Source organism: Trichoderma ghanense, assembly GCF_004382785.1.
Source record: "Trichoderma ghanense strain CCMA-1212 chromosome Unknown scaffold_9, whole genome shotgun sequence".
Classification (NCBI taxonomy): Eukaryota; Fungi; Ascomycota; class Sordariomycetes; order Hypocreales; family Hypocreaceae; genus Trichoderma; species Trichoderma ghanense.
Window position 1 is genome coordinate 202,671 of NW_027395672.1, and position 26,757 is coordinate 229,427.

The 26,757-nt window shown below is 54.8% G+C and overlaps 10 protein-coding genes across 10 annotated transcripts; 7 read left to right on the forward strand and 3 right to left on the reverse strand.

Annotated features, from left to right (window-relative positions):
- Nucleotides 1-888: 888 nt before the first annotated feature.
- On the reverse strand, nt 889-1,526 carry CCMA1212_007143 (uncharacterized protein; the record flags this gene model as incomplete). Its single annotated transcript, XM_073704319.1, has 2 exons — nt 889-1,172; nt 1,214-1,526. 2 exons carry the CDS (start codon nt 1,524-1,526, stop codon nt 889-891), a joined length of 597 nt encoding a protein of 198 aa, XP_073557163.1.
- A 10,655-nt stretch (nt 1,527-12,181) lies between these two features.
- Nucleotides 12,182-12,760, forward strand: CCMA1212_007144 (uncharacterized protein; the record flags this gene model as incomplete). The annotated part of the gene is made up of 1 exon (XM_073704320.1): nt 12,182-12,760. The coding sequence occupies one exon, from the start codon at nt 12,182-12,184 to the stop codon at nt 12,758-12,760; it is 579 nt and encodes a 192-aa protein (XP_073557164.1).
- Nucleotides 12,761-12,785: 25 nt separating this feature from the next.
- On the forward strand, nt 12,786-13,755 carry CCMA1212_007145 (uncharacterized protein; the record flags this gene model as incomplete). The annotated part of the gene is made up of 4 exons (XM_073704321.1): nt 12,786-12,921; nt 12,994-13,030; nt 13,480-13,604; nt 13,657-13,755. The coding sequence occupies exons 1-4, from the start codon at nt 12,796-12,798 to the stop codon at nt 13,753-13,755; spliced, it is 387 nt and encodes a 128-aa protein (XP_073557165.1). The 5' UTR covers nt 12,786-12,795.
- Nucleotides 13,756-18,154: 4,399 nt separating this feature from the next.
- Nucleotides 18,155-18,886, forward strand: CCMA1212_007146 (uncharacterized protein; the record flags this gene model as incomplete). The annotated part of the gene is made up of 1 exon (XM_073704322.1): nt 18,155-18,886. The coding sequence occupies one exon, from the start codon at nt 18,155-18,157 to the stop codon at nt 18,884-18,886; it is 732 nt and encodes a 243-aa protein (XP_073557166.1).
- Nucleotides 18,887-19,057: 171 nt separating this feature from the next.
- CCMA1212_007147 (uncharacterized protein) lies at nt 19,058-19,585 on the forward strand (the record flags this gene model as incomplete). The annotated part of the gene is made up of 1 exon (XM_073704323.1): nt 19,058-19,585. One exon carries the CDS (start codon nt 19,058-19,060, stop codon nt 19,583-19,585), a length of 528 nt encoding a protein of 175 aa, XP_073557167.1.
- Nucleotides 19,586-20,731: 1,146 nt separating this feature from the next.
- CCMA1212_007148 (uncharacterized protein) lies at nt 20,732-21,792 on the forward strand (the record flags this gene model as incomplete). Its single annotated transcript, XM_073704324.1, has 4 exons — nt 20,732-20,849; nt 20,938-21,109; nt 21,222-21,369; nt 21,463-21,792. 4 exons carry the CDS (start codon nt 20,732-20,734, stop codon nt 21,790-21,792), a joined length of 768 nt encoding a protein of 255 aa, XP_073557168.1.
- Nucleotides 21,793-22,321: 529 nt separating this feature from the next.
- On the forward strand, nt 22,322-23,328 carry CCMA1212_007149 (uncharacterized protein; the record flags this gene model as incomplete). The annotated part of the gene is made up of 2 exons (XM_073704325.1): nt 22,322-22,411; nt 22,519-23,328. 2 exons carry the CDS (start codon nt 22,322-22,324, stop codon nt 23,326-23,328), a joined length of 900 nt encoding a protein of 299 aa, XP_073557169.1.
- Nucleotides 23,329-23,603: 275 nt separating this feature from the next.
- CCMA1212_007150 (uncharacterized protein) lies at nt 23,604-25,401 on the reverse strand (the record flags this gene model as incomplete). Its single annotated transcript, XM_073704326.1, has 2 exons — nt 23,604-24,420; nt 24,482-25,401. The coding sequence occupies 2 exons, from the start codon at nt 25,399-25,401 to the stop codon at nt 23,604-23,606; spliced, it is 1,737 nt and encodes a 578-aa protein (XP_073556914.1).
- A 591-nt stretch (nt 25,402-25,992) lies between these two features.
- CCMA1212_007151 (Peptidyl-prolyl cis-trans isomerase-like 1) lies at nt 25,993-26,568 on the forward strand (the record flags this gene model as incomplete). The annotated part of the gene is made up of 2 exons (XM_073704327.1): nt 25,993-26,025; nt 26,113-26,568. The coding sequence occupies 2 exons, from the start codon at nt 25,993-25,995 to the stop codon at nt 26,566-26,568; spliced, it is 489 nt and encodes a 162-aa protein (XP_073556913.1).
- CCMA1212_007152 (uncharacterized protein) lies at nt 26,101-26,676 on the reverse strand (the record flags this gene model as incomplete). The annotated part of the gene is made up of 1 exon (XM_073704328.1): nt 26,101-26,676. One exon carries the CDS (start codon nt 26,674-26,676, stop codon nt 26,101-26,103), a length of 576 nt encoding a protein of 191 aa, XP_073556912.1.
- Between the last annotated feature and the right edge of the window lie 81 nt (nt 26,677-26,757).

Here is a 26,757-nt window from a genome sequence, read left to right on the forward strand (position 1 = left end):
CAGCATCATCAAATTGATCTCGAGTCCAAGGGGTCGCCGCCTTGGACCATGCATTGCTGCGTCATCTACAGTCCACTGCGTTACTTGTGTATAGTTCCCCTTCTGTGACGTGAAGCTGTTGTCCTGGTTGATCAGTGACCTGGTAGGTTAGACCCTGTAGGCAAGATCGCAGAGTAATGGTTCGATGTCATAAGGGGGGGCAGAAAGACACGGCTCTCCTGTCCACAACCCACACCCACTCACACAGCTCCCAATCTTCATCTCCCCCCCCTAACACTCCATCACCCCCCAAGCTAAGAGCATCTAGTAAAAGAGTCTTAAATCCTCCGCGGGAATGGCACACGGGTGTAGCCACGCTTTTCCTACCCGTTGCATCAGAGCTCCATGCACCTCAACCATCCATCGGCCCTTGCTACCATACTAGCCATGCATCTTGCCCCCATCTCCTGATGTCCATCCACACACCCACAAACAGGAGAGCAAAATAGGAAGAAGGGAGGGAGAAGGAAAGGGGGAAGGAATGGAAGAAGGAAAGGAGTAGAGGGACAATTGTACGGGCTACCAACCACCAAGAAAACCTGTATCCACAAGCCACTCTCGCCTCACAAACACCACCACAAGGAAACCAACAAGAAAGAAAGATGTCCCTTCAAAGCTTGTGAAAAGTAATAGAGGGGGAAAACAGAAAAAGGAGGAGAACACTCTCGAAAGAGTCTGTCTTCATGCCAAACGCTGCCCGCGCAGTAGTGCGGCCGCTGAGCGCGGGAAGGCTCCCGGAAAGTGGTGGTAGCTAGCAGACTGTCACGATCGAAAAAAAAAAAAAAAAAAAAAGGGTAGCGAGCCAATTGGATGCCACCGACCCAGACCTTTAGGCTGACCCGACCTCCTTCAGGCACCACGGAGGTGATCCGTCTCTTTTTTTTCTTTCTGTGCTGGTCTCGGCTCCTTTCTGGCTTTCTCGGTCGATGATTCCAGCAGGACGCGGCTAGTGGCATCGGAGGAGGAAGGGGCTGATGCCGCCGTGGCACGATACCGTCGAGCGGCGTTGGGGGGATGGTTGGGGGATGGTTTGGGGGGGAAGATCGAATGGGCTGGCGCCCCCCCGATTGCTGCCATCTCGGATGCGGCTGCTTCCGCCCTCATCCTTCCAGGAACGTGGCCCCAAGAGCAAGCTGGAGCAGAGAGGACTATGCCTCAACAGAGGGCCACTCACCGTCGTCAGCAGAAGGGAGAACCGTGTACGCAGGCGTCAACTTGCGCGGCCACAACGTGGTCTGGGCGGCACTGAATGGACAAACGGTCCCACTGCCGACGGTCGGGGAACAGACGCACTGGCAGCCGAGTACGAGTCCTCCGCCATTAACTCCGTTGATAGTCCACTGCTCATCGCCTGCAGGCTTCCGGTGTTGCTTCGAGCCGTCTTGGCTGTCGGTGACGCAGTGAAACATGCTAGCAGAAGCTCCGGCATGAACACGAAAGGAGGACCCGTGCGTGTTGGCTGCTCGCTGTTGTCTGGGAGGCCGCATCTTGTCATGTCCTAGCCGCCGTCAACACGCCAGGGAGGGAGACCGGCACTCCCATCCAAGTTGCGACTCTCTTTCCTCTTTCATCTCTTCTTCTCTACTCCTTCTCCCCCCTCCCCCCCCCCCATCTCTGGCTTCCCCGCCTTCTCCCGAGGTAGGGAATGAGTCTGTTGGGCATAGGTCGTGAGTCAGGAGGGTCTGATGTTGCAGGATAGGTCCGTCCTTGTCGTTGGGCTTTCATTGGCCCAGGTGTCTCCTACATGTGTTCTGCAAGAAAAATGTCTGCAGAGCAGGGCATATTCGACGGACAAGTGTGCCCGGATGGCTTTGCCCCTTTTGGTATGCTGTTAGAAGATACAAGTCAGGCCATTTCACAGACTGTGCTTTTGCCAAAGGCAAAATATACAAACGACCCATAGCAACTCGCCGTGTGCCGCAACAAGTCGCAGTCTGCCGTGAGAACGCCCAAAGGCACGACGCAAGATCCATCCAGACCACCCCTGTTCTCTCACCCAGAGGCAGGAGACACTCGCCTTTAGGTTGAAGATAGAGAAAAGGAGCCGGGGAGATGCATTTTTATGCAGCCGGGGTCCAGTATTCGCGCCGACATATGTAGCCGGATTGAATCCTTGCCAGTTAAGAGTAGTTGTATGCCTCATACGCCTTTAGAGATCCGCAAAGCAGAAGCAAGCCTGAAAAGCTACTGCAGCTTCTATATTAGCCACCCAAAGCAGACTGGTCGTTGACGTTAGCCGTCGATGGGCTATAAGTCGCGCCTCTGAGAGGGAGCATGTATGAAAACCTGGACAGCAAGTCGAAACAGCCTATTAATCAAGCCGAAACAGTGGCACCGTGATATCAGTAAGCCATACGAATAGCTGTCAGGAATCGAAGCGTCGCTGTGACCGAATCCTCGAGGAGTCCTCCTTTCACGCCCCCCCCTTCAAGCCCCTCGACAAGGTCCTTCTAGCAGATAAAACAACTAGACAAGTGGCCACGGTCACGAGAGGTAGGCATAGATGCATGCATTGTCCATGGCAGACTCGCTTTGGCCCCCGAGTCAAATCAGGTAAGAACCAGGTCGGCGATTGGATTGTGCCTAATGGAACCCGCGTAGCCATGGCTGCTGGTCTCAGTCCATTTCCCGAGGACTTTCGCCATGTCTCTAGAATGGTAACCCCAGAGAAAGTTTCCATTCTACCTCACCATCTGCAGGAGGGGTGGTAGGCTGTATGTTCCGAAAGGTAAGATGAAAATGCACTGCAGCTCTGAGAGCCAATGGGACTGCCGCCGTTGGTTGTGAGGGCAACATGCAGTCTTGCCGTGAGCGTACAAGCTGGCCTTTGTTTCTCGGGCACTGGCTGACCGCTCCGTCCCATCGCTTCCTGAGCGCTAAACGAGCTCCTTGAGGGGTTGCCTTGTCATCCTGCGCTTTGATCAGTGGCTTGACGCTCTTCCCGCTGGTGAAATGTGAGACATGCTCCCGCCGGTGGCTTGGCCGATCTCATCCCCTGGTCAGAGGCCGCTCTGCTTCGATAATTTCGGTTTGGATGACGGCGTGCCTGCAAAGGTCTTTCCGCGGTCCTGGTAGCAGCAGCTCCTGACTCTGATCCAGGGAGTTTCTTTGGCCTTTGGGTGACGCGGAATTCCAACGGGAGAGCAAGATTCCCAACTTGCCCTTGTCCTGCGCTGCAGCCGGCAATCACCTGCGTCACAATGCCTCTTGTACGTTGCATGCTCGAGCTATCGTTGGATAGAGATCCCAGGCCCAAGCTTGCCGCCCATGCCTGGATTGAAGGTCGAGACAGAAGTAGTAGTGAGGAATTGTCCATATGCATCATCCTGCCATCGAAGAAGCAGAGCCAACTCCCAGGCTCCTTGTTTTTGCCATTCATATGCATCAGGGCTCTGTTGAGCTCAGTAGAACGAGTAGGGTGGACACGGCCGGGCACTCTCGTGACGCACATAACATGCAGTGTTCTATTGTCATCGAGGCAAGTCGAAATTCTATTTACCGAAGCGTCTGGGGTTTCGAGTCCTGTCGAAGCGCGGAACTCACTGTCTGGTCAAGTGATGATTCGTCTTTAGATACTGACCAACTTTGCTGAGTGTTGACTGAATCCCTCTCAAAGGGATCACGCCCGGCCCAAAACAAACCACCCAGGATATCTCTGGGCATTTTCACCATTTCTCAGTAGTTCAGCATGACCATGCACTCCGCACATGCCTCCTACATTCGTAGTATGCATTTCGGCATGGGGTATGCTGTAAGCGCAAGGGAACTCGCAGCTCAGGCCCGGCCAAACGCTCAACTAATTGTCATACACGTACAAGGTCTGTCGTCTGGCAAGCGATAACACACTAGCCTCTGCAGCCGCCGAGATGGTCGAGTGGAGAGCAGAGGCATGGGCGATGGCCATCGTCCTTTGCCCCTCTCCTGGTACAAATGTAGGAGGAGGTTGTGTGATCCCTGAGCCAGGGCCCGTGTACGGAGTAGGACAAAAGTTGTGGCTACTCTGACTGCGGAGATGCCCTGTAGAACGGTGCCGGGCTGTGCTCCCTCGATTTAACTCGCCAGTCTAGTAGGCTCCATCAGGAGTTGAAAGGTCCTTCACAACGTGACGAGCGGACTGCTTAATTTCAACGACCGCCGACTCTGGACGGGACTGACAATATAAACTGAAGAAGTCGAAGTGTTGACCCGGCTCGGTGACGTCTCTAAGTGGGTAGAATTCGACGTCCGGTCCGTGCTTGACAAGGAACAGCAAGAAACACCCACTATCAGGCAGAGTCGTCTTATGTTACGGTGGTCTCGGCAGCCTAACGCTACTCATAGAGTATGACCGTGGCGGATTCATGCTCTGCAACATGACATGGCATGCGACAGCAAAGCCAAGAGCCTGTAGGCAGACTTAGCCTAGGAGACAATATGACAGTTGAATATGGTCTCACCGTGTGCTTTGTAAGCAGCAGACATACCTTATTCAACATCGGCGTGTGCGCTTTACAGCATTCCCAGACTCCGAACCGAGTGGAGGGAGGGGAAAATAGGGGATCCGCTTTGCCAATAGCGCTCTGGCTGGGTTCCCCTGGCCAAGCTGAGCAAGCAAGCCATTTTGCTGTCTCATTCACTTGTTAAAGCGACCGCCTGACCGTCGAGCCATCTGACAAGTGACAGCCGCAGTGTGTCTCTCGTAGCACCCGGTCCCGCCTGTTGTGGCCATGGAGCATCCTTTCCCGTGCTTTCTTGTTGTTTTCTTTCTTTTTATGCTAGTGCCGAGATCTGCAAACATTGGACCGCTGGCAACACACCGGGTAAATCCGACTCTCATCTCCCGCGGTGCGAGTTCCGTCAAGGAATGACCAGAAACAATGGAATATAAGGGAGAGGCGGGAGAGAGAGTCTGTGGGTACCGCAACTGCCGCCAGCTAGACGCACCTCAAGGGTCAAGTATTAGCTGCCGCGAGCCTGAGCGCAGAACAAACAAGAATAAAGAGAAGAGAGAAAAGTTTAGGTGGTCATGAGCTGGAAGTTGTCTAACTCGCAATAGCTAGCTCGGTGAGAATGGAAGGGTAAGAAAGAAAAAGAAGGAAATAATCACTTGGTACGAAGTATGCTTCCTTTTTCTCTAAGGTATGCAGATCGGCGTGATGGCGTGTGGGATCCAAGAGTTGCAATCTGGATCACGTCCGTCCGAAGAGGAGATTTGCGGCGAGCAAGGCGCTCTCCTGGCTGTCCTTGCCCTTGTTTCTTCTCTTTTCGCTTGCCCTTTTCCTGTTCAGGGCAGTTGGGCAGCCATGATGCAGCATCCCAAGCGCAATGGCGTCAGACATCCCGGGGGCAGACGGAGGAAGAAATTGTCGAGGGTTGGCGCCTGTAAAGATGGACAAATGGCCTCGTAGTAGGGTGACAACAGAGGAGAGAAGGAGGGGGTGTGCAGTAGAAAGAGTCGAGCCCGGTCAAGATGAGTCGAGACAGGCACTCGGAACTTGGGAGAAGTTCGAAGAGGCACGTATGAGTAGGTACGTACCTGAGATCAGCGAGGCCCCAAAATTTGTTTCTTTCCCAACTTTCCCCTTGGCGCCTGCCTCCCCGGGACCCGTCTCTGCTTGCCTGTTCCAGCCGCGCTAGCCCGCTTATGGTAAGGCAGATGAGCCGCCAATCTCAGGTACCATGAAATCGCATCCCGGGCCACGATGACCTCAAGACTGCGCGTGTGCGAGTAAGTGCCCTGCCTGCACGCTCGTACCACTCGTAACAGTACATCGTCTGACCTGGAGAAGCAACAGAAACAAATTTCATACCAGCAAGGCCACCTTGTAGATATGGATGCACTACCCTGAAAGGCACGGGCAACTCATGTGCTCACCCATCTCAATACGACTCCAGCACATTACCGGGTGGTAACCCAAGCGGAGCCCTCCTCACCTTGGCGAACCTATTCAGGCTGCGATGGAGACAGCACATGGCTAGAGACGAACACCTGGTAGTCCAAGAATGCAACATCGAGAAGCCCTGGATGGTGGCGTGGTTAGTGTAGAGTACCATAAGTGATGGCCTCTATAGAAGTACGAATTACATTTCCAGGAAAAATCCAAGCGCACCACTCCATGTAGAGCAAGGTGCGCTAGACAACTCCAGGACTACCTTGAAACTATCCGTGCCTTCGAAGCCTTCAAGAGGAATATTCATCGAGAGAGACAGATCGCAGCACCTCGGCTTGATCGTCATGAAGCAACTGACCCGACCACTGGCTTCTCTCCCAATCTTCATGTGCATAGAGGACCTGCTCAAAGTTGGGCGAAGACGCTCAACCCCCGAGAGGACCAACCAGGTTGTGTGTTGGTTGACTATGCCAATTTCAACAACTGTCAGTTCTCATGAGTTGCCGGCAAACAAAGTAAGGTAGGCGGCTTCGCCGGGAAGTGGGAGACCGCGCGGGAGGACGTACCTTGAGAGACGACTCCGAACCCTTCCGTATCCTCGTATCCCCGTATCCCGTACGAAGTACAAGCCATGAAAGAGCGGCTACAGCTTCCCCGTACTGACTGTGGGGAGTAATTCGTACCTAACGACCCGTTGTCCCCTACAGCAGGTCATTGAAGGAATGGGTTCCATCGAGCAACCTCCCACTTGAGTCCATCGCCAAATAAAGCGGTGCTGCTACCACTACCACCTGTAAGCATAGATATGGGCCAGGTCATCGTCACCCAGCGATCTCATTAATTTCAGATAGCAGATGGTGGGGTCATTAAACCACCCATCCAACACTCACCCGTACTCTGTACCTTCTGCAGTCGTTACCCCGTCCCCTGGGACGTCGCCGGGGTACGTGCTGGTGGAGCCAAAACGAGGGCGAAGACCGACGGCGCTTGGGCATATGCAAGTAGAATGCCGTGGGGCTTATTTGCGCCTGCGAGTCACCGGTACGCGTCGTGGACCACCTCCATGTACGCACCCACGATGCGGCGAGATTATTGGCAGTTGGCGGACACGTTTCTGAGAGATGATAAGCGATGGCTGAGAGATGATCAGAGAGAGGCGATACGAAATATGGAGCACAAGTGTGCCCAAGGGACAAAAGGACGACGCAATTTAATTTTTTTTTTTTTTTAAAAAAAAAAAAAAAAACACCGTTGCCGTTGCTAGAGCATGACCCAGCAGCCTTCCTTGCGGAATTGGGCTGCGTTGCGGCCGGCATACGCCAAGAAGGGACACGGGTTAACGTGCTGAATGCGACCGTGATCATATATCACCATCACAAACAACGTTCGGAGGTAAGTACACACTGCTAGCGGCAAGACTGCCTGCACCACGGACTTTGGTACTCACCTGCCCATGCCGCTCTGGGCTTCTCGATTCCCAACGGGACAAGGACTTGCATGCCTTGGGGCCTTTGCCCTTTGCTCTTTCGAGAAGCATGGGGCACCCGTACATATGTATGTATGTCCAATATGAGCAACGGCCCGGCTTCCAGAGGGTAATATCGGGAGGGAAGGCATGAACGAAAACATGTTCTCGACCGCACGCTGCTTGTTGGGCGGAACAAGCACTCCCTGTTCTGCGCCTTGGATATTATATCAGTTCCTCGTCGGCGAATACGCAGCCCCTTGCCGAAAAAAAGTGGCATCGTTGTTAGGTAGGTCGTGGTGATAGTAATGGTGCGCAAAACACGCAGTAGTCAAAGTACTAAGTATTCCCTTCGCCTGATCTGGACGTACTAAGTGCTGCCTGACAAAGAGGCCTCGGGCTAATCCGTCAACATTTGAGCATGATCCGAGAGGCAGCAGGCAGCATGATGGTCCATAGCCATGACGATACGGAGCAGCCGCCGCCGCCGCCCGCTTCCGCATACACGCAGCGACCGGCATTTAATCCCATTTGCAAGCCGCCTTGCACAAGCCGGCTGTGATCCGCAGGCAGGCCTTTAGCATCTCTTGGCCGGGGTTTGCTCCTAGTGGCCGGCCACCCAACGCGGTGCCGCGGGAGACCCTGGTCCATCTCGCGAGAAGTCTTCCTATCACAGCGGAACCCAGTTACGCTAGCTTTGGCACCCTCTTGTGATACCTGTCATTGGCGTTGTGCGTGCGTGCCTGTTCAGAGTAGGGGTTGTACAAGCACGCAACACAAACATGAATCATGCATAGAGCGGCGTCGTGTCTGGAAATTGGTTCCTGACGGACGAGAGGCAGTTAGGTATGGCCCATGCTGAGTAACGAAGGACGAAACACACGTGCCTGTTTTGCATTGATGTCATGTCATGGAAGGAGTTCCATATGTGAGTGTGTGCGTCGTGGTCACATTGTACTATCATGTAGGTATGTGGCACGTGGTTCCGCTGTTCTGGGAGACAGGAGGAGCAGGGCATTTTATGTAAAGAGAGTCACCAAGGGCTGAACAGGTTTAACAGTTACCTAGAAGATGCGGCAGGCCCCTTTTGAGATCACACTGCGCGCCGCAGACTTCCAGGAGCTTCACCAAGGGACTAATCTCAGGCTGTAGGTATTCAAAATTCAATATCGGTTGAGGTACTTTGTGCCTGCACGGGGCGTTCGTAAAGTTCCCGGCGACAGGGATCGCTTGCAGCTGGGAAACGAGACATGGCTGGGTGAGATGTTTGATCCAAAGTGATCTGTAAATGGTAGCAGCACGACGGGGGCAGGTCTTTGCCGGACCTGGGAGATGTTCAACACCGGATAGTAGGTACATATGCTGCCGTGCGTAGATCGTTGGGATGGACCACCTGCAGCTTGCCTTAATCTTGTCGTGTATGTATTGCGGCAGATGGAGGTACAGTAGCAGACCTGGACTCAGGCTCGTTTCAAGACATGGGAGAGTACCGCAGGATCAGCCGTCTGCTCCCGGCATCGCTGTTGGCACGGCTGGCTTGCTCATCGCATCCACAGCTCCAGACGGCTAGTTCTGGGTCTGGGGTGTCTATCCAGAGGATCGTCGCGGGGGTTTAAGGGTGAAGCTGCAGCAGACCGTCATCGTATCAAGAGTACAAGTAACCGCCGACAAGGAGAGAGGAGGGTGGAGCGGCATCACTCACCGTTGCAGCCCAATACCGCGACCCGTCGTCCGCCGTGCTGCTGCTAATGCGCATACACAAGCAGAATTTGCCTTTGATGCCGGGTTCGTGCTTTGTCTGTGCCAACGATGCTGCTAGTAAGCGCACATGTAACTCATTTCGGGTTCTATCCGTGGAGGAGTGCGGAGGCTAGAAATTCGTCCGCCCCACGTCAGCGAAGAGTAGAGTGGCTCTTTGTAGACAACTTGCTTGGACACAATCCGTGTAAGTCACAGCCTGCCAGCTGCTTACTGACAGGCACCGCCATAACTGCCTCTTCTCTCTGGCTGCTTGTGCCCACCATCACCCATTCGTTGACTCTTTCTCCCGCCCATGTGCCCCCATACCGGCTCCGCTTCGGCCCTGGATGCCCCAGGACGACTCGATGCTGAGATTCGCCGCGGCGGCAGCATGCATGCTGGAAATGAAGGAGGCGTATCGTGGACGCTCTTTTGTCGCAGACGAACAGGCATGCGGGAAATCACGCGCTCGAACGTACGACGGCAGAAGTGGTCTCTTTATGATGCATCGTACGTTCTTGGGGCGTAGGAGTGGATTTGGGCAGGCCGGTCTGGAGCCCTTCCATGATTCAACGATCTGCGCGTCGTCCCAACTGTCGGTCCCCTTTGGGTACATACAGGTAGACATAAGGCAACCTCGAGAACGGAGCTAGCGAGGAGGGAAATGGCAAGGCTTGGTCCGTGTTGCTGAAAGGTCTCGAAAGTGACATCTCTGTGTTTATGCCGTGAGTGGGTGCTTATCATCGTGAGGCGCGGTTGGAAGTATATGCAGGCAATTCAGGGAAGAGGAGGATGGGTGGATCTTCCATGCCTTCCATAGATCAGGTAATTCGAGGTGGTACCTGGTCAGGCAAGGTACGAAGTAGGTATGCCGCAGCTTCCAGGTTTGCGGCTTGGCGTGCTCTCAGGCAAATAGGGTACCCTTGGAAGCGCTGTCCGTAACATGTCAGACAAGGAAAAGAAGGAAAGAAAAGGAAACGGGGAGAAAGAGAAAAGAAAAAGAAAAGAAGGCACCTCACGAAAAAATATGACAGGGACTCGATGTGCAGTTGCTGTGACTTGAAGATTTGCTGCTCAGGCAGGTACGAAGCCCGAAAGTGCTGCCCCCCTTCTGGCCGGTCGTCATCCTGGTCTCTCTTTCTCAAATAGTGTTAGCCTGCCCGCAGAGCTCTTTCTGTCTCCTTCCCTATCGCCACTGCTTCCATCTTTCCATTTTTCCGTCTTTCGTCTTTCCCTTTGCTAAGCGAGCACGCCAAATTTGTGTGTGGGAAGGGGGAGTGCAGCCAGCAGCAAGAGCGAGCGATTTGAAATTGCCATGGCCAAACGGAAGCAAGAGAGATAGACACGAACCGCAAGAGCCCGGTCCCAACGCCTTGCCCCAGCGCCAGCATTGGGCATCCCGGCCCTGGATTCCCTGCCAGAGCCTTGACTGATGTCTTTTGCCGGGCTGATCTCGTTTGTTGGGCCCTGCAGAGACTTTTGGCGGGATGCCGTCGGCGACCTTCCAGGCGGCGCCATGCACCTGGAACCAGGCGCCAACATTTGTCACAAAAAGGTGGCTTGCTTCAAGTCCTGCTGCTGCTACGGCTGTGCCGCTTTTCTTTTCTTTTTCTTTTTTAGCACCAGAACGGCTCTGGATCGAATCGAAGAGGCGCGATCAGTCCCCAGATGCCGATTTTTTGGAAGCCAACAGCAGCCAGTCCATCGCGCTGGGTGCGGGAGATGGCCTGTGGCCGCAAGGTAGGCAAGGTAAGGCAGCTGGAGATGTAAGGGGTGTTTATTGTGTTGGTCCGCGAATTTGATCTGTGCGTTAGCTGGAGCTGGAGCCGGAGCTGGATGTACATGAATCCATCGTGAGATGTCCCTTGCAACTGCGCGGAACCTGACGGTCTGGCACTCCGCAGTACCACCATGTCACAGTAACTTCCGTACCGTGGATTGCACTGCTGCTGGTTCAGACATCAAGAGCAGCTGCAACACGGCACTGGGCTGGATCGAAACAAGTCGAGTTGCCCGTATCAGCACGATTCAAGCCCGCACATTGAAGTGACAGGCCAGTACCCTCAGGTCCTGGGGCTAGCGGTACTAGCACTGCTAGCAGCACTCCGCAGGTACTAATTCGCGGGCGACTAAGTGGGCTGGCTGGCTGTCCTGTCGGTAGCCGTCGCTTTCCCACAACGCAAGATCGAATCGGCGTGTCGAGGCGCTGATTGGCTGGGTCGAGCGCGGTAGCCCAGCTGGGCAATTGGCGGCGCGGTGGACCCGGTACGGGTGCGGGTACATCTGGCCGCTCAGCTAAACTGCGGATTCCAGAGTTCTTGCCTTGGCCCTCGATGCAGGAGACGAGAATTGCTGTTGTGCTGGAAAGTGGAAGGAACCTTGCACACGGTATCTGACCTAGGTACCTCTTACCTTATACGACTGTACGAGCTCGCCATCTGTACAACCTCAGGTACTTGACTCTTGACTCTCCTCTCCTCTCCTCTGCATTTCATCATCTTCTTCATTCCACCGCATCTCGCATCGCCTCGCTGCAGCCTCACAGACGGCACTTGATCATGGTTGCCTTGGTAGCTATCCAGGACGGTGCAAGCACCTTTGCAAGGTCAGCCCTTTTCTCTCCTTGTTCCTCTCCTCTCCTCCTCTTCTTCCTCCTCCCNGAGAAGGAATGCAACCCATGGACTTCCCTTTTCTCTCGGCTAATGCCCGTCCTCTGGCCGGTTCTCATCTCGATCCTTGCCTCATACCCCCCTTGTTCTCTCCCAGCACAACACCTCCACGACATTTGACGTACATGCCGCACCTCATCCAACTAACTAGGTGCCTATCTTACCTATCTCCCTGTATTAACGGAGCGCGAGTAGTACGATTGTGTACTCGGACATGCTTCGCACAAGCAGGCACGCAGGCAGACCGACCTGCGCTGTAGGTGCCACGGAAACTGTCCCGGCTCCCGGATAGCAAAAACCCATCGCGGCGTGCATGAACAAGCACCAAGCACAGCATGGCATTACCGCACACTTGTGCACTCCCACATGTCCTCGCACGCTCTCATACGCCCCCAAACATGCCCAAGCATTCCGATGCGCGCTTTGCGAACCGCAAAGCCAGCCAGCCAGCCGTCCAAGCACAGGCTGCTGCGACTCCGAGCAGAGCAGAGCATCAATGCCGTGCAAGTATGACTTGTGCTTGGCCAACATCATGCGTCAGGCTGCCAGAGACAGACTCTCTTGCCTTGCCCTTGATACCAGGTTCCTGGACCGGTACTGCCAATGGCCAAGCCAGCCATTTCTTGAATCGCTCCACGCCTTGTCATCTGTCCCCCAGGTCCGCACCCCTGGTCCGATGCCCTGCCCTGCCCTGCCTTGCGATCCCTGGAATACTAGCTTTTCTTTTGCTTGTTGCTCCATCAACAGCGTTTGTCTGGGCTGTCTCTCAAGAGCCGCCGCATCGCGCCGCCACACGCCCCCCTCGGGGCCCAGTACTTATACTTGCTGCCGTTAGAGCCACCCCAAAGGAGGCACAAATAACAGTACTGCCCAGTACTAAGCCCGGCCGCTCTTGGGCGTCGCTGTACTTCGCTCTGCTACAAATCACTTACGGTGCTGCTGTTTCTGCGAAGCGACTTGGAGACGTGGGCCATTGAATGAGACGAGGGCATCGTCTCACAGTCGATATGACATGTCTGCTGCCACGCTGCCAACTCGCAAATCCCACCCCCGAGCCGATCCTCGAGACATGGCCTTGCCTCTCCCGATCAACGGACGGATAGCAAGGCCGCTGCCCGCATTAGCTCTCCCCGTCATGGTACTACTGGGCCCTCCTCCTGCTCGCACAAGAGCTAACCATACCTTTGTACTAACCAATGTCTAGGCACAGGGGTCCGGCCTGCTTCGTCCTCTGCCGCCGCACCCCAGTCTACTGTGTCTACCTCTGTCTAGCGCCATCGACCTGTCACCACGACTCTTTGGGTTCCTGGAGAGAATCTGATTGCTCCGACCCAGAGCCATAAATTCACACATCAACGCCAACGGCCCCCACACTTTTTCTCTCGATCTGATCAGGACCAAGCCTCTCTCGATTCAATTGTCTCTGGAGCCATCCATCGGGCCCCTTTCCCCCCCCCTTAGCCAACCCCACGCCGGATCCTGTGGACATATAATACGCCTACCTGCCCGGCCCAAACACTACCACCACCATCGCACTCGCTAACTTTTAAAGCAGTCAGCTGTCATCACCACTACTTGACTTACTGGCCTTCTATTCGACGCGCTGATTCGTTCTGCTTCGACGCCGGATCCTTCTTCCACTCGTTAGCCTACTTTCCTGTCTTCATACACACACACACACACACACACACACCAGCCATGCCTCTCTCGCACAACACTCTCCGCGGCATCCAGGCCCCCGTCTTCCCTCTCCTGCCGGAACAACCTGTTCCTTCATATTCCCCCGTCATGTCTGCCGGCACCATCATGCTGGGACCCAAGGTCAGTTAAGAAAGCACCCATTGCCTCTCTCCTACGTGCTAATGCCAGAAAGGTCCCCGGCACGAGATGTCCAACCTGTGCTCTGGATGGAAAGGAGGTTTGGGTCATCCCGGGCCGATGCTGCGGGTACTGCGGCACCCCGTGTGATTGAGCATCATCAGTAATATGGGTGAGTTGGGCACACTGCGAAGCTTACTAGGTCAGCCTGCTAAAACAGACGTTGGTTCCAGATTCAAGAAAGGAAAAGAAAAAGGAACAACAACCATCAACCGCTTCAGGCGGACGGCGTTTTTGGGATGACAGCAGCACAGCACCTGGCCGCTTTTACTTTCGCCTCGATACACGATCAACGTCTTCTTATATACTCGAAGCCCACAATCGAATCCTCTCGTTGCCCAGAAAACTCAAGCCCTCTCGACTTTTGAATATAGGCCAAACTCATGGAGGCGAGGCCCATTGGTTTACACCAAAGGACGGAGTCAGCACATGTGTTCCCAGAGCCATCGAACGTGGACATCATCATTTCCGGCATTCCTGGGCTTTCTTGTTCTTGTTATTTGCTTTGCCGCTGTTGCCCCTTTTTGATTCTTTGTTTCATCTCTCTGGTGATTAGGAAAAAGGGGGGGAAAGGAACGTCTAAGTTATGTGCCAGCAGGCAGTAAGGGTATGGGTAGTTCCACGACGCACATGGCGGAGTCTCAAAGGCTGGGGGAAACCAAAAATCCTGGGCATCTTGTTTGGCTTTCTGTCTGTTTTCCTTTCCCTTGTTCAATCTTCTCCTTCTCTCTGGAATCGGGCAAATTAGTGGGCATGAGCACTGCAGCCGGCGAAATCTTGTCTTTCTGCGCGAGTGCCATGCCTGGGGAAGCAGGGCGTTTTTTTTTTTTTTTTTTTTTTTTTTTTTTTTTTTTAATTTCTTGATACCAGTATGTATAATGTATGTAGAATAAAGGCAGCGTATTCACTAATACTTGACAATCTGACGAGTCCACGCTTTGACAAGTCGTGATCATGTCCAATGCACCATCACTCGCGAGACGTCTGCAGCTTCAGACTCCTCGACTCTAGGCGTAAGGCACAAGGACCCAACGCAGGATCTGGAGTCATGGAATCACCTGGAAGGTCATGCTCCGCTGCCCGGAAGGGCTCTTCCTGCAATATGCAGGGAGTCAAATCACGATGCTGCTCCCAACATGCAAGGATGGGTTTCACAAGAAAATGATTGAACACAAGGAAGACGTCGATTGCATGGGGAGAGAGGGCAACGATGTATGCAGCCCATGCATTGACAACCCCGTATGACGTGGGGGTTTGGGGGGAGAGGGGAGGGGGGAGGACAGAAAAGGGCACGGCTGCTGCTTGTATTACTGAAAGCCGTGTCAAGTTGCATGCGAGGCATGGGCCCTCCAAGTTCTTGGTAGCGCCGGGTATTGAATGGCGAATCTCCGGCCATGGAGCTAAGCTGTCGAGGTTGCATCCTGCACGATGTAATTCGCCAGAGGGCCTAGATGCAGAGCAGGTGTCACAGCAAGTAGGTGTACTTGTTAGGGCTAGGTAGGGGAGGGCCGGTGAATAGGAGGTCGAATGCTACCACCACCGATTGAATCAATAGGTACCTCGTGCAAGACGTGGAGCATGGAGACGCTGACCTCTCTCAACAACCAGCAGCCTGAGCTCCAAGTGCGTACCGAAGAAAGGAGAAACGGCGCATAGCCTGCTCTTCTGATACTAGTGGTGCCGTCGGAACAGATGGCTGGTATTTCCGCAGCAAAAATGCCAGGCCTGCGATCGACGACTGCCTTGTCGGTGGGCATTATTACAGACTGAACGAACTCGAAACTGCTGCTATTTGCGATTCTGGAGGGGCCAAGCCAGGCCGGGGGAGGCACTAATAATCTGGCGGTACTTTTTGTTCATTTTACATACCGTGTGTCTGGGAACCCGCAAAGACCGACATGTCATCTTCCCCACCCCGTCAAATGTCAAATTGACCTGTCTTGCTTCTCTTTAGGCGCTGCAAGCGGCCCAGGGGCGCGCATCTTGTGACCTTTCGACAGTGTTGATCCATACTCTCAATGGTGCCGGAGGTGTCCTGCCCAATCGCGACACTAACGACTCGTGAAGTTGTCCGGCCTGGGCCATGAGCTGAGCGCGGTTTGGCGTTGAGGCTGAGGCTGAGGACCACGGCTAGACTGACTTCAGCTGTTCGATGATGCTCTGCCTTGCCCGCTTCCATGGCCCCTGCCCTTTCGCATCTGGTGTTCCCGGATCCCCGGGTCGTGGGAGTCCTCTCGCGAGCAATCGAGGTTCCAACCGTGCGGTGCAGCTGCACTCCGTATAAATTGCATATGCAGATTGGCTATGACTAGCGCTTAGTTTTCCGACCAGCCGGGCCTCAGCTCAGCCGCTGACGGCACTGGCATGCCGGCCACGATTAGCTTTGGCGATGGAACCCTGCTGCAGGTTCTCTCATGCTGGTGGGCGACCCCCCCTTACTCTTGAGACTGCTTGGGCCATCTGTAGCGGCCAACCGGTAACGGAGCGCCGCTGCTCTGCACTACGAGTTCCTTTAGTAAAACCACCGGCGGCAACAGTGAGCGGTAGTCCGTAATACTGACAGTTTGTCTTCAAACATGACATTGTTTTCCCTGCGCGTCTGCCCCCTTACCCCGAGACAGCCATGGGATATCCAACGGATATGCAGGGCAGCGGAATGGGGAGAACCTGCAGCAGCCGATCGCTTACGGAGACAGATCGCATGTTGCTCTGCTGGTAGTCAACACACCAAATTTGCCCTGACTGCCAGGTATGGCCGCCAAGATGGTAGTGGTATATAGGTGCTTCGTACTCCGCGACAGCAGTGCAGTAGCACCATCAAAGTCTCCGAGGCTGGTCATGGCGGGGCAGACGCACGCTGTAGAGCATTCTTGCTGTTTCCGTGGCGGTGACGGCGGTAGTATCTGCAGCTGCCTCACGACGGATTAGGCCAATATGTGGACAAGGGGGGGCCAGCTGGGAATGCAATGCAGGGACCACTGACCGCCACCATGAGAGACCCATCTCAGTGGTGTGTATCTGGTCAATGCTTCGGGTCGCAGCTCGCACCGACATGTCGTCTGGGTCACTGGACTGAGCTAGCTGCAGGCCAATGTGCTGGCGAGATGGAAAATTACCAGCTAGCCGGGTCCCAAGGGCTGGTACGGACATGGGTGTCGGATGTAAGGGGGGAGCTTGGACACGACACACGAACTCGGGTTGGCTGGTCAGGCTGTTGCCCGAATAGCAGAAGAGTGCCCGATTTTGTCTCCTATTTCATGGTAATGACGGCTGGTTGGTTCACGAGATGCTAGTTTCGAACCGGGGCTTAACCAATCCATCACATCTAGCCCCGAATGGCGATGGTGGCATCGACGAAGAGCGCCGGGAGGTGTTTGGTGTGCTGCACTGGATGTGCTGTGTTGATGAAGTCATTCGGGGACCTGCGCGTGCGAGTACTGGAGCAGAGACTGTCATTTACAATGTTGGGAGACTTTGGTCTATCTTTGAAATCTGACCAGTCTCTTTCCCCTCCCTTGCTTCTACCGGACCTTGAATCGATTAGCCAAAGCAGTTCGAGCAGGGGACATACCGACGCGGCAGCCGCAACACCATATCCCGAGATGATTCACCCCTTCTATCAGTCTCCTTATGGATCAGCGGGNCTTCTTCTTCCGGGGGGGGAAGACGAGGATCTCGATGCGGAAAAAAGCAAAGCCAGAGAAGCCGAAGCAGAGATTATCTAGCCATCAGCACAAAGGGGGAATAAGAAAGTCGTTCTAGCTGCTCCGAAGGTGCACAGACAAGGCACAAGTAGTTCAAGGCGATCGAGATTCCGACACATGGGGCAAATGTAGCTGAGAGAGATCGGATTCGTGGTGAAAGGCACCGAGACAAAAAAAGATTGGCTTGCAACAAGTTGAACGAAGTCGTGGATCATTGATTGGTTGATTGACTGTGCAGGGTTTGGAAGAGAGAGAAGGGAGAGAACTGCAGAAGAGAGAAACGAAGGGGAGTAAAAGGAACCGCTTGTTCATGAGGAAGCTGCGGCACTGCTAAAGAAGCGTGGAGAGAGCAAGGGAAGGTGCTATTTGCGAGTGGGCAGCCGTGATGCGTGCCTGCCACGCTCTTGAAGCTAAGGTATATGGATGATTGGAGTATCTTCTGCCTCAGGCACCAGACCTGAGATGTTGATACCGACTCGGGAGTGGCCGCATACAACAACCACTGTATACCTTGTATGTATTACCTACCTATCGTCAGCATCAGGTCCATCTCTGCTATCGGGTAGACCAGCCTTGGCCCAACATTGTGGGTGAGACCACTTTGCAGCTCATTTGCCTAGCCTCTAATCACCTCTTGTCCTCTCCTCTTGTCCCCCAGAGGCTACTCTGACTCTGGTGATCAGGTATAGTAGAAACCTCATCCCTGGGTCGCCCGCAAGGCACTGATGTAACTACTCGCCCTTGTCTGTGGTCAGTGGCCGATCCAAAGTTCAGGCATCGTCATTTACGATGGGCGGTCTGAAAGATGCTTCAACGCCGCTGCGTGCTGCGTCAGACGACCTCCGCTGCGATGGCAGTCCAACAAAGAGCGGCGACGGCCCTCTGATGGACGACAGCGATGAGAGTCTGACGAACAGCGGCATTGTAACTCCGACAACCAGCCACGACGACACTCCGGCGGACGGTGGCGATTATTCCAAAGAAGCATCCGATTTAGACTCGAGGCTCTTGAAGAAGTTCATAGCCTCGAGGCTCGTGGAGAAGTTCGCCCTTCAAGACTTCTCACAACCGGCCACGGATGATATGCCGTGCTTCACAGAAGGCTCGAGCAAGCAGCTTTTGGAGTTCTGGAAGCGTTGCGTCGCTTACGCTTCCTCGCCCTTGCCTGCCGCCTACTGGTTACGTATCGAGAGCATGGTACGAGATTACGGCAAGAAGTTGTTCAGGTTCAAGGAAGAGTTTTGGTACACGAGACACTGCGCTGACCTTTCTAAAATCTACTCCGGAGCCAATGTCCGTTGCCGGCCAGCCCTAATCAGCACAGCTAGGGGGTTCAAGCATGTCAGGGGCGCGGTGATATCGCAGTTCTCTACTGCCCCTGAGCAACGGAGACGAGGGCATGGCACGGAGTTCCTGAAGCGCTTGGCCGAAGAAATGGACAGGAGGGAGGGCGAAGACCGCATTGAGTTCAGCGTCGTGTACGGCGGCCCCAACACGAACTTCCTCAAGAAGCGTGGCTAGAAGCCGCTCCCCGCCAAGCAGCTCCGAGTCACGTTGGGTAACCTGCAGCTGGACGACCGTCTCAAGGGGTACATGCGGCGACACCTCGGTGATTGTGACGCTGAATTTGGCTTCATCGCGAATGACAAGTTGGTCGAGCACTTGTTGGTGGCTGACGATTCGATGTCCATGATGGCGATGAGTGCCATCAAGAGCCCAACCACACATGCGCAATTCCGGCTGGTGCCAGAGGTGAAGGGCTGGCACCTGTGCCGCCAGTCCATGACGGTTGGGATACTATACGGAATAAAGCAAGCATGGGGCCCGTCCTGGAGCCCAGTCCCTATGCACGTGGGAGCCGTCTACGAGGACCCGATGACGGAAACGAAGGTCGAGGCGTGGTGGGTGCACGACTTTGCGCAACAGCGGCTGTACATTGCCAAGCTGTCTGTCAAGCGCGATGCAGGACTGGAGATTCCCATCAGGCTGGTGCTTCGAGCGGCTGTGCACGAGGCCATGTGGTTCAAGTTGAGAGAGATTGTTGCGTGGGACCCGATCCCGCGACTCGTGGCCCAGGCGGAGAGGGTGGTCAAAGACTTGGGCCAGGACATGACGGCGACGCTGGAAAATCGATCCGAGATGGTGCCCTGCTTCCGATGGCACGGAGGCGAGGAGAAGGATGTTGTGTGGAGGGATGGCGAGTACTGGACTTGGTGTTGAGGCTCACATTGGAAGGCTGGCAGCCGCCTAGACCTTGCACGGACCTCATCTTCTCGTTTGGATCATGCGGTGATTTGGGTTTCGATTCTGGCTTGATGAGGCTCTGATGGAGCAATTGGCGGTTTACAGCGTATAGCGAATTGAATTTCTTGAGCATGTTGGTCGATCTCGGTCTTTGGTTCAGACTGCTACAGGAGGGCTGAGAAGGCCTCCCTACGAGTACATCTTGATTTCCCCGCCGCCTCACTCTTTGGTAAACTGAGTGCCTGTATGCTATTCCCTGAAGCTCTGATCTTCTTCCTCTTGTTGCTACCTATTCTCCTTCTTGTTCAAAAGTGTCCATCAACGTGCAAGTAATGATTGCTCTCCTAGGTAGGTACCTTATGTATATCGACATCCTGTGACATCACCGCCCAAACCCCGCCCCCCACCTCGAGATTGAATCCCGTCCCGTCTGATTTCCCCTCTTTTCACCTCTCTCACAAAGCTTCTCGTAAGCTCTGTTGACAGCTCCACATGAGGCATGCAGGCACTTGACCGAATGCTAGCTCATACGGGCTATAGCGGGGCCACTCACTATCCGTTCTACGACTCGCAGGCGCTGACGTTGCCATGAGCTGTCGATGAAGCAAAGCCGTCGTCACTGCCGTAGGTACCTTGGGGATAGAATGTCAGTCAGCAATTGATGATTACATGACAGAGGCTTCAAACCAACGACGAAACACAAACACAGCGTCTTCTTCTTCTTCTTCCTGTTCCTCGATCCCTCCCGCTACAACTCAATTTCCTCATCCGGCCCGACCCGCAGCAAGTTCCCTTTTTCTTTTCCCTTCTATTTCCATGAGGCATCTGCGTCTCCTCTCCACAGCCTCTGCCTCTCCCCTTGCAGTCTCCATTCTCTCGCCTGGTCCCCGCATCAGCCTCGGCCGCCGCTCGGAGCTCATTTCATCCGCCCATTGCCAGCTCCAAGAAGCTCGATCTCGATCTCGATTCCCTCTTCTTCAACACCAACAGCATCCGCATCTGCAACCGCATCCGCACCCGCTTCCGCATCGCCGTCCTCTTAAACCCGCCATACCCGCAGCCACAGCCGCCCCCGCGCGATCCAAAACCCAATCCCATTTCCCCTTCTTCCAATCCCGCACCATGTCCTCCATGCCCGCATCACACGGCCACAGCGCCGCCTGCTGCAACATCCCCCCCATCGTCTCCGAGGGATACACGCCCAAGGGCTCGTACGAGGATATCGGCGGCTACAAGACCTGTAAGTCCTCTATCCGATGATGCCTCTGAACATACACTTGACACAAGAAACCGAACCGAGTCTCACGCTGCTTTTTTGCGACAACCAGACGTCACCGGCCCCGCAGACGCGACAAAGGCCATTGTGGTCATCTACGACATCTTTGGCTACTTTGACCAGACGGTCCAGGGCGCCGACATCCTGGCCTATAGCAACGAGCACCAGAAGTACAAGGTGTTTATGCCCGACTGGTTCAAGGGCAAGCCGTGCCCCATTGAATAGTGAGTTGAGTCCTCGGTCCAGCGGCATCTTGGGTGCTCTTGAATGCGTCGGGAATGCATGGCATATAGATGATGAAAGGATTGGCTGACGTCGAACCAACCATACGAACAGCTACCCTCCCGACACCGAGGAGAAGCAAAAAGCACTGGGCGCCTTTTTTGGCGAGTTCCCGCCTCCCAAGATTGCCGGCTATGTCCCCGCGTACGTGGATGCCGTCAAGGCTCACAGCCCGTCTGTGTCCAAGCTGGCCATGCTAGGGGTAAGTCTATCACGCATGTATCTCATGTTGCGGAACCAAGTCCCTTCTACACTCAATTCTCAAAAGCATCGCAATTACTAACCCCGTTGACAGTTCTGCTGGGGCGGCAAAGTCGTTGCCCTCACCGTCAAGGCTCCCACAAACCCCTTCTCGGCCGCGGCCGCCGCGCACCCGGCCATGGTCGACCCCGCCGACGCCGAGGGCCTCAACATCCCCTTTGCGCTGCTGGCGTCGGGCGACGAGAATCCGGACGACGTCAAGAAGTTCGAGGAGAAGCTGAAGGTGCCCAAGCACGTCGAGACGTTTGGCGACCAGATCCACGGCTGGATGGCGGCGAGGTCCGACTTGAAGAACGAGAGGGTCAAGGCCGAGTACGAGAGGGGCTACAAGACGCTGCTCGAGTTTTTCGGCAAGCATCTGTAAGGCGTGATCGTGGAGAATGTATGGTATGGTATGGTATGAGGAGAGGAGTAGGGGATTGATGAAGGTGAAACATCATGATGCTCATTCTTCTGTTTCTCTTAGCTGCTCGAAAAAAAATGCAATGATATCATCACCAATGCCACATGGTCAAGTAATCTTTGCAGGTCCTTTCACCTAGGTATCTTTCAAGAGTGTCACTCAGCAGATGAATAGAGGACCTTAGTTGTAACACTAACACTGTACATCTTGCCCTTCAATCCTGCGGCTCTGCGGGCCGGAGCGGGGAAGCGGCAGCTAGCAAGATGATTGGCAGGGGGGAAGAAGCAAAGCATTCCGATCTCACTGCATGCGTCTCACGAGACTCATCTCGACATCTCAGAACGGAAACCCGCTCTCATAAAATTACTCATATCACGACTCCTAAAAGCAGCACCTCATTTCATTCAGCTTCATAGCGTTATCCATCACCCTGAGTAGATACCTCGAGCAAGAGATCATAGGCAATCAAGAGACGACGTAATAAAGCAAAATGGCCCAGCCCAGCAGCGTCTTCCTCTGGGTCCTCGACACGCGGCCCCTCTGGCCCGAAGCAAGCAACACCAAGGATCTCCCTCAAGTGGTACGTCTCCCTCATCACCACCACCCTCAACCTCTTCATCCCCATCCCCATCACGCCCATCATCATTCATCCGTTTCATCAAAACTAAACAAACCCCCCCTCCCCAGGCCTCCCGCGCCCTCTCCCTCCTCTCCCCAACCGAACAGTCCGCCGCCCTAAAATACCACTTCCTCCGAGACGCCAAGCTCTCCCTCGCGTCCTCCCTCCTCAAGCGCCTCGCCATATCCCACTTCCTCCGCGTTCCCCTCCCCCGCGCAACCCCCATCCGCGACGCCCGCACAAAGCCAATCTTCATCCACCCCCCCTCTTCCAACCAGCAGCCCCTCCTCTTCAACGTCTCCCACCAAGCCGGCGTCGTCGTCCTCTTTGGCGCGCACAATCCTCCCCCCGGCGTCGCCATCGGCACGGACATCGTCTGTCCCGGGGAGCGTCGCGAACGGGACGTCCGACACGTTCAGACCGAGGGCTGGCCGTCCTTTATCGCCCTGCACGCCGAGGTCCTGTCGCCTCTCGAAGTCCGCCGCATGAGGGAGCTGCCGTTGTCGCCTCGCACGGAAGCGCATCGCCTGCTGGACTACTTCTACGCAGACTGGTGCCTGCGCGAGGCCTACGTCAAGATGACGGGCGAGGCCCTCCTCGCGCCGTGGCTGCACGACCTCGAGATGCGACACTTTGCGCCCCCTGGCGAGACGCCGCCCGAGGGAGCGGATAAGGAGCTCGAGGTCTGGTTCGAGGGGAGCAGGCTCACGGACGTGGATGTAAAGTTGGAGAGTGCGCTGGATGACGAGTACATGATTTGCACGGTTGTGAGGAGGGGTGAGGGCGGTGCTGGGCTTGAGGTTCCCGAGCCGGAGGTTTTGCATCTGGAGGAGACGCTTGCGAGGGCGGAGAGGTTGCTGGAGGAGCTGGGCGAGTGATGTTCGTCTCAACATTGGTTGTCATTCGCAATGGCATGTTGATGAATCTGGACTTGGATTACGATAGGAGGAAGAGATGGAGGCTTGGAATACGTCGTGGATGCATGGCAAGCGCTGGATAAACATGAGCGGGACGACAGATTGCTACATGACAGTTATATGGAACGTTGACTAGATATGGATGAATAGAATTGACTCTCTTGTTTCTCTATTCGTACATATGCTCCCATTTATCTGGTGCAATTCGGTCAACCGAAGCCCTGCACTAGGGACCCTTACGCCTCGTGATCCTCTTCCTCATCTCCTTCTGACGGCGCCTCCAATGAGATGAAAAACACCTTGTGTCCTTTCTTGCCCTTTCCTGCTTCTGGTTTCTTCTCTTTGCCCTTCTCCTTGTCCTTTTCCTTTTCGTCGTCCTTCTTCTTTTCGTCCTTGGTCGTGTCTACCACGCCATTCTCCAGTTTGCCAATCGTCTTCACTGCCTTGCCGTTCCCATCCAGGTCCACCACGACGTCTACGGTATCGAGGCTTCCATCCTCCGTGTACATCCACAGTTCCTTGAACTCCCCACGCACCAGGCTAGTCAACAGCATAGATCCCAGCACGCCCGGAACAAGATACAGCAGCGCCGGCTGTCCGTGCTTGAAGACGAGCAGCATGGCGAGGGTAACCAACATGCCCACAAAGTATCCCACCATGGAGGCGTAAAAGTACGTCTTGGGAAACCTCGACGCGGCAACCGGGGGAGGCAAGTCTTGGGGAGTAACGAGGCCAAAAGCTCGGCGAATCCAGAAGCGCTCTCCCCAGTTGCCTTTGACATCGACGTAGGGTGTCTTGACCTCTCTGTGCTTGGTCTCGCTTCGTGTGATGGTCTCTTCGGTGCCAGACACCTTCTCAAGGATCTTCAGGTCGGTAGCTTCGTACTTGATCTTCCTGTAGTAGTGGATCCAGAGATCGAGCCGAAGTGCCCAGCCAATGACCATGCCAGGGATCACAATGTCCCCGAGTCCGAGGATGCTCTTCCTGGATGCTGCCTCATATGTGAGTTTGATAGGTACGTCGAGAGTCGTAGCTACCGTCATCATATAAGGTCTAGAGAAGTATTAGTCCAAAGACATTCCTGGTGAGAGTTAGCAAGAGAAGAGCGGCTCACGTGTAGAAGACCATGAAGATGTCATAGAAGAAGAGTCCCCACAGCACCAGCGATCCAGTGAGGAAATCAGTCGGCGAGAGGATCAAAAACGATCCGTAGCACATGCCGTAGCCCAGCATGTTGGACAGGAACGGCCACGAGGTCGCAAAGTAGACAATCGCCGTCACCACCGCCATCAACAGCGCCAGCATGTGCGCAAACTTGACGTGGGCCGTCTCCTTGCCCAGGCCATGCGCAAACACCTCCAGCAGCCAGTGCCTCGTCAAGAGATGCCTCAGGTTCCAGACCTTGTTGTGCATCCACGCCACCGGCACAAGGAAGCCCAAGGCTCCAGGAAGAGGGCTTGTTCCGCCATTGTTGCGCGTCTCGAGCTCATTGCCAACGTCATCGCAGACTGCAACCGCCCTCTTGGCCTGATCAGCTCTTCGCAGCTTCCCGTCTCTCCCACGCCAGAACCGGGGAAACACAAAGGACGTCAGCACTTGGATGCCATGAGCATAGAACGTGAGCAAGCTCGCCATCGACATCGTCGTCATGTAAGACCGCAGAATCTTATTGATGATTGCCGGGTCTTGAAGCCACTGAATGAGGTAGTAAAGCCCAACAAGGACGCAGGCAGCCATGATGGGGAAGAGAATGGCGTCCGAGAGCTCCAGTCCCGGGACAAAGGTCTCGTCCTCCTGCTTCTGGCGCTTCTTGTCCTTGGATACGGCTGCGGAGGGCGGACGACGCAGGGACGCATGGGCTCCGAGGTAGATGATTCCCATGGCGCCGCTGACGAGCTTCAGCTCGAGCAGGAGGAAGCTGAGGTCCTGCAGGGTATCCACGATGCTTGAGGACGAGGCAGCCGCTGCCGTGGCGTTTACCGTCATGTTGAGGCTGTCCAAGCCCTCCATGAGGGTGACATTTGTAGAAGACATTGTTGCTTGGTGCCAGATGCTGCTTTATCGAAACACAGAAGGCCCAGCTGCTGGAGGTGGTTTGATGACGGAGTTCCAGCAAGGCGAAACGTGGTCTCAATCAACAAGACCTGGCTCTATGACGTTGACAGCGCCGGTCAGACCATTTCAGTCCAGATATCTTGCGATTCTTTCAGAGCATCTATTACAGAGGCGCAATAAGACAGATTGATATATGAATTGCAGTGATCGGATGAAGAGCAAGTCTCGTAAGCGGGTGATGCACTCGAAAGATGGAAGGAAAGAAACCCAACACCCCCCGAGAGCCAGTCACCAAAGTACATGTATCAACTCCATCCATGTTTCAGCACGCAGCTGCTGGAGTTACAGCGGGATCTATGCGCTAAATAATCGCCGCTAATTGGCAGTTCGCTGAAAAGCTCCCGACAAGGCAGCCAATGGCGCGCCGCGATAGCGATAAGCAGATGCCTTCTCCAGCAGCAGCATCGCAGCCTCGTCTCGCAGTGACAACCACTCACCTCTTTCCTATACTTGTGACATCTCGCCATCATCCTGCAGACTAAATCTCTCACCACCTCAGCCTCGTCAGCAATGGCTACAAACGTCGTCCTAGAAACCTCAATGGTACACCACCTCCACCACCAACCCTCACAACAAAGAAGAGGAAAAAAAAAAAAAAGAACAAAAGTGCTGACATCTTCAAATCAAAAGGGCAACATCACCCTCGAGCTCTACACAAAGCACGCCCCCAAAACGACCAAGAACTTTTCCACCCTCGTCCAGCGCGGCTACTACAACGCCACGATATTCCACCGCATCATCCCCGACTTCATGATCCAGGGCGGCGACCCGACGGGCACCGGCCGCGGCGGCGCCTCCATCTACGGCGACAAGTTCGAGGACGAGATCGACCCGTCGCTCAAGCACGCCGGCGCGGGCATCCTCAGCATGGCCAACGCGGGGCCAAACACCAACGGGTCGCAGTTCTTCATCACGCTCGCGCCCACGCCCTGGCTCGACGGGAAGCACACCATCTTTGGGCGGGTCAAGAGCGGCATGGGCGTCGTGAGGAGGATGGGGCTCGTGCCGACGGGGCCGGAGGACAGGCCGCTTGAGGAGGTCAAGATTTTTCAGGCGAGGGTTTTGGAGGCGGAGGATGAGGTTTGATTTGGGGCTTTGGGAGGAGGGGTGTGGGTTTGGATATCGGGATGGGGAGCACAGGAGGGGGCGGGTGCGGTCATCTGGTGCGTCTGTGATGGGATTCGACGTGACCATGTGTGTATTTCCTGGCGTGGATGTGTATCATGTATATAATAGGTAATGCTTGCGGCTTCGCATAGACAGCACGGTATGGCG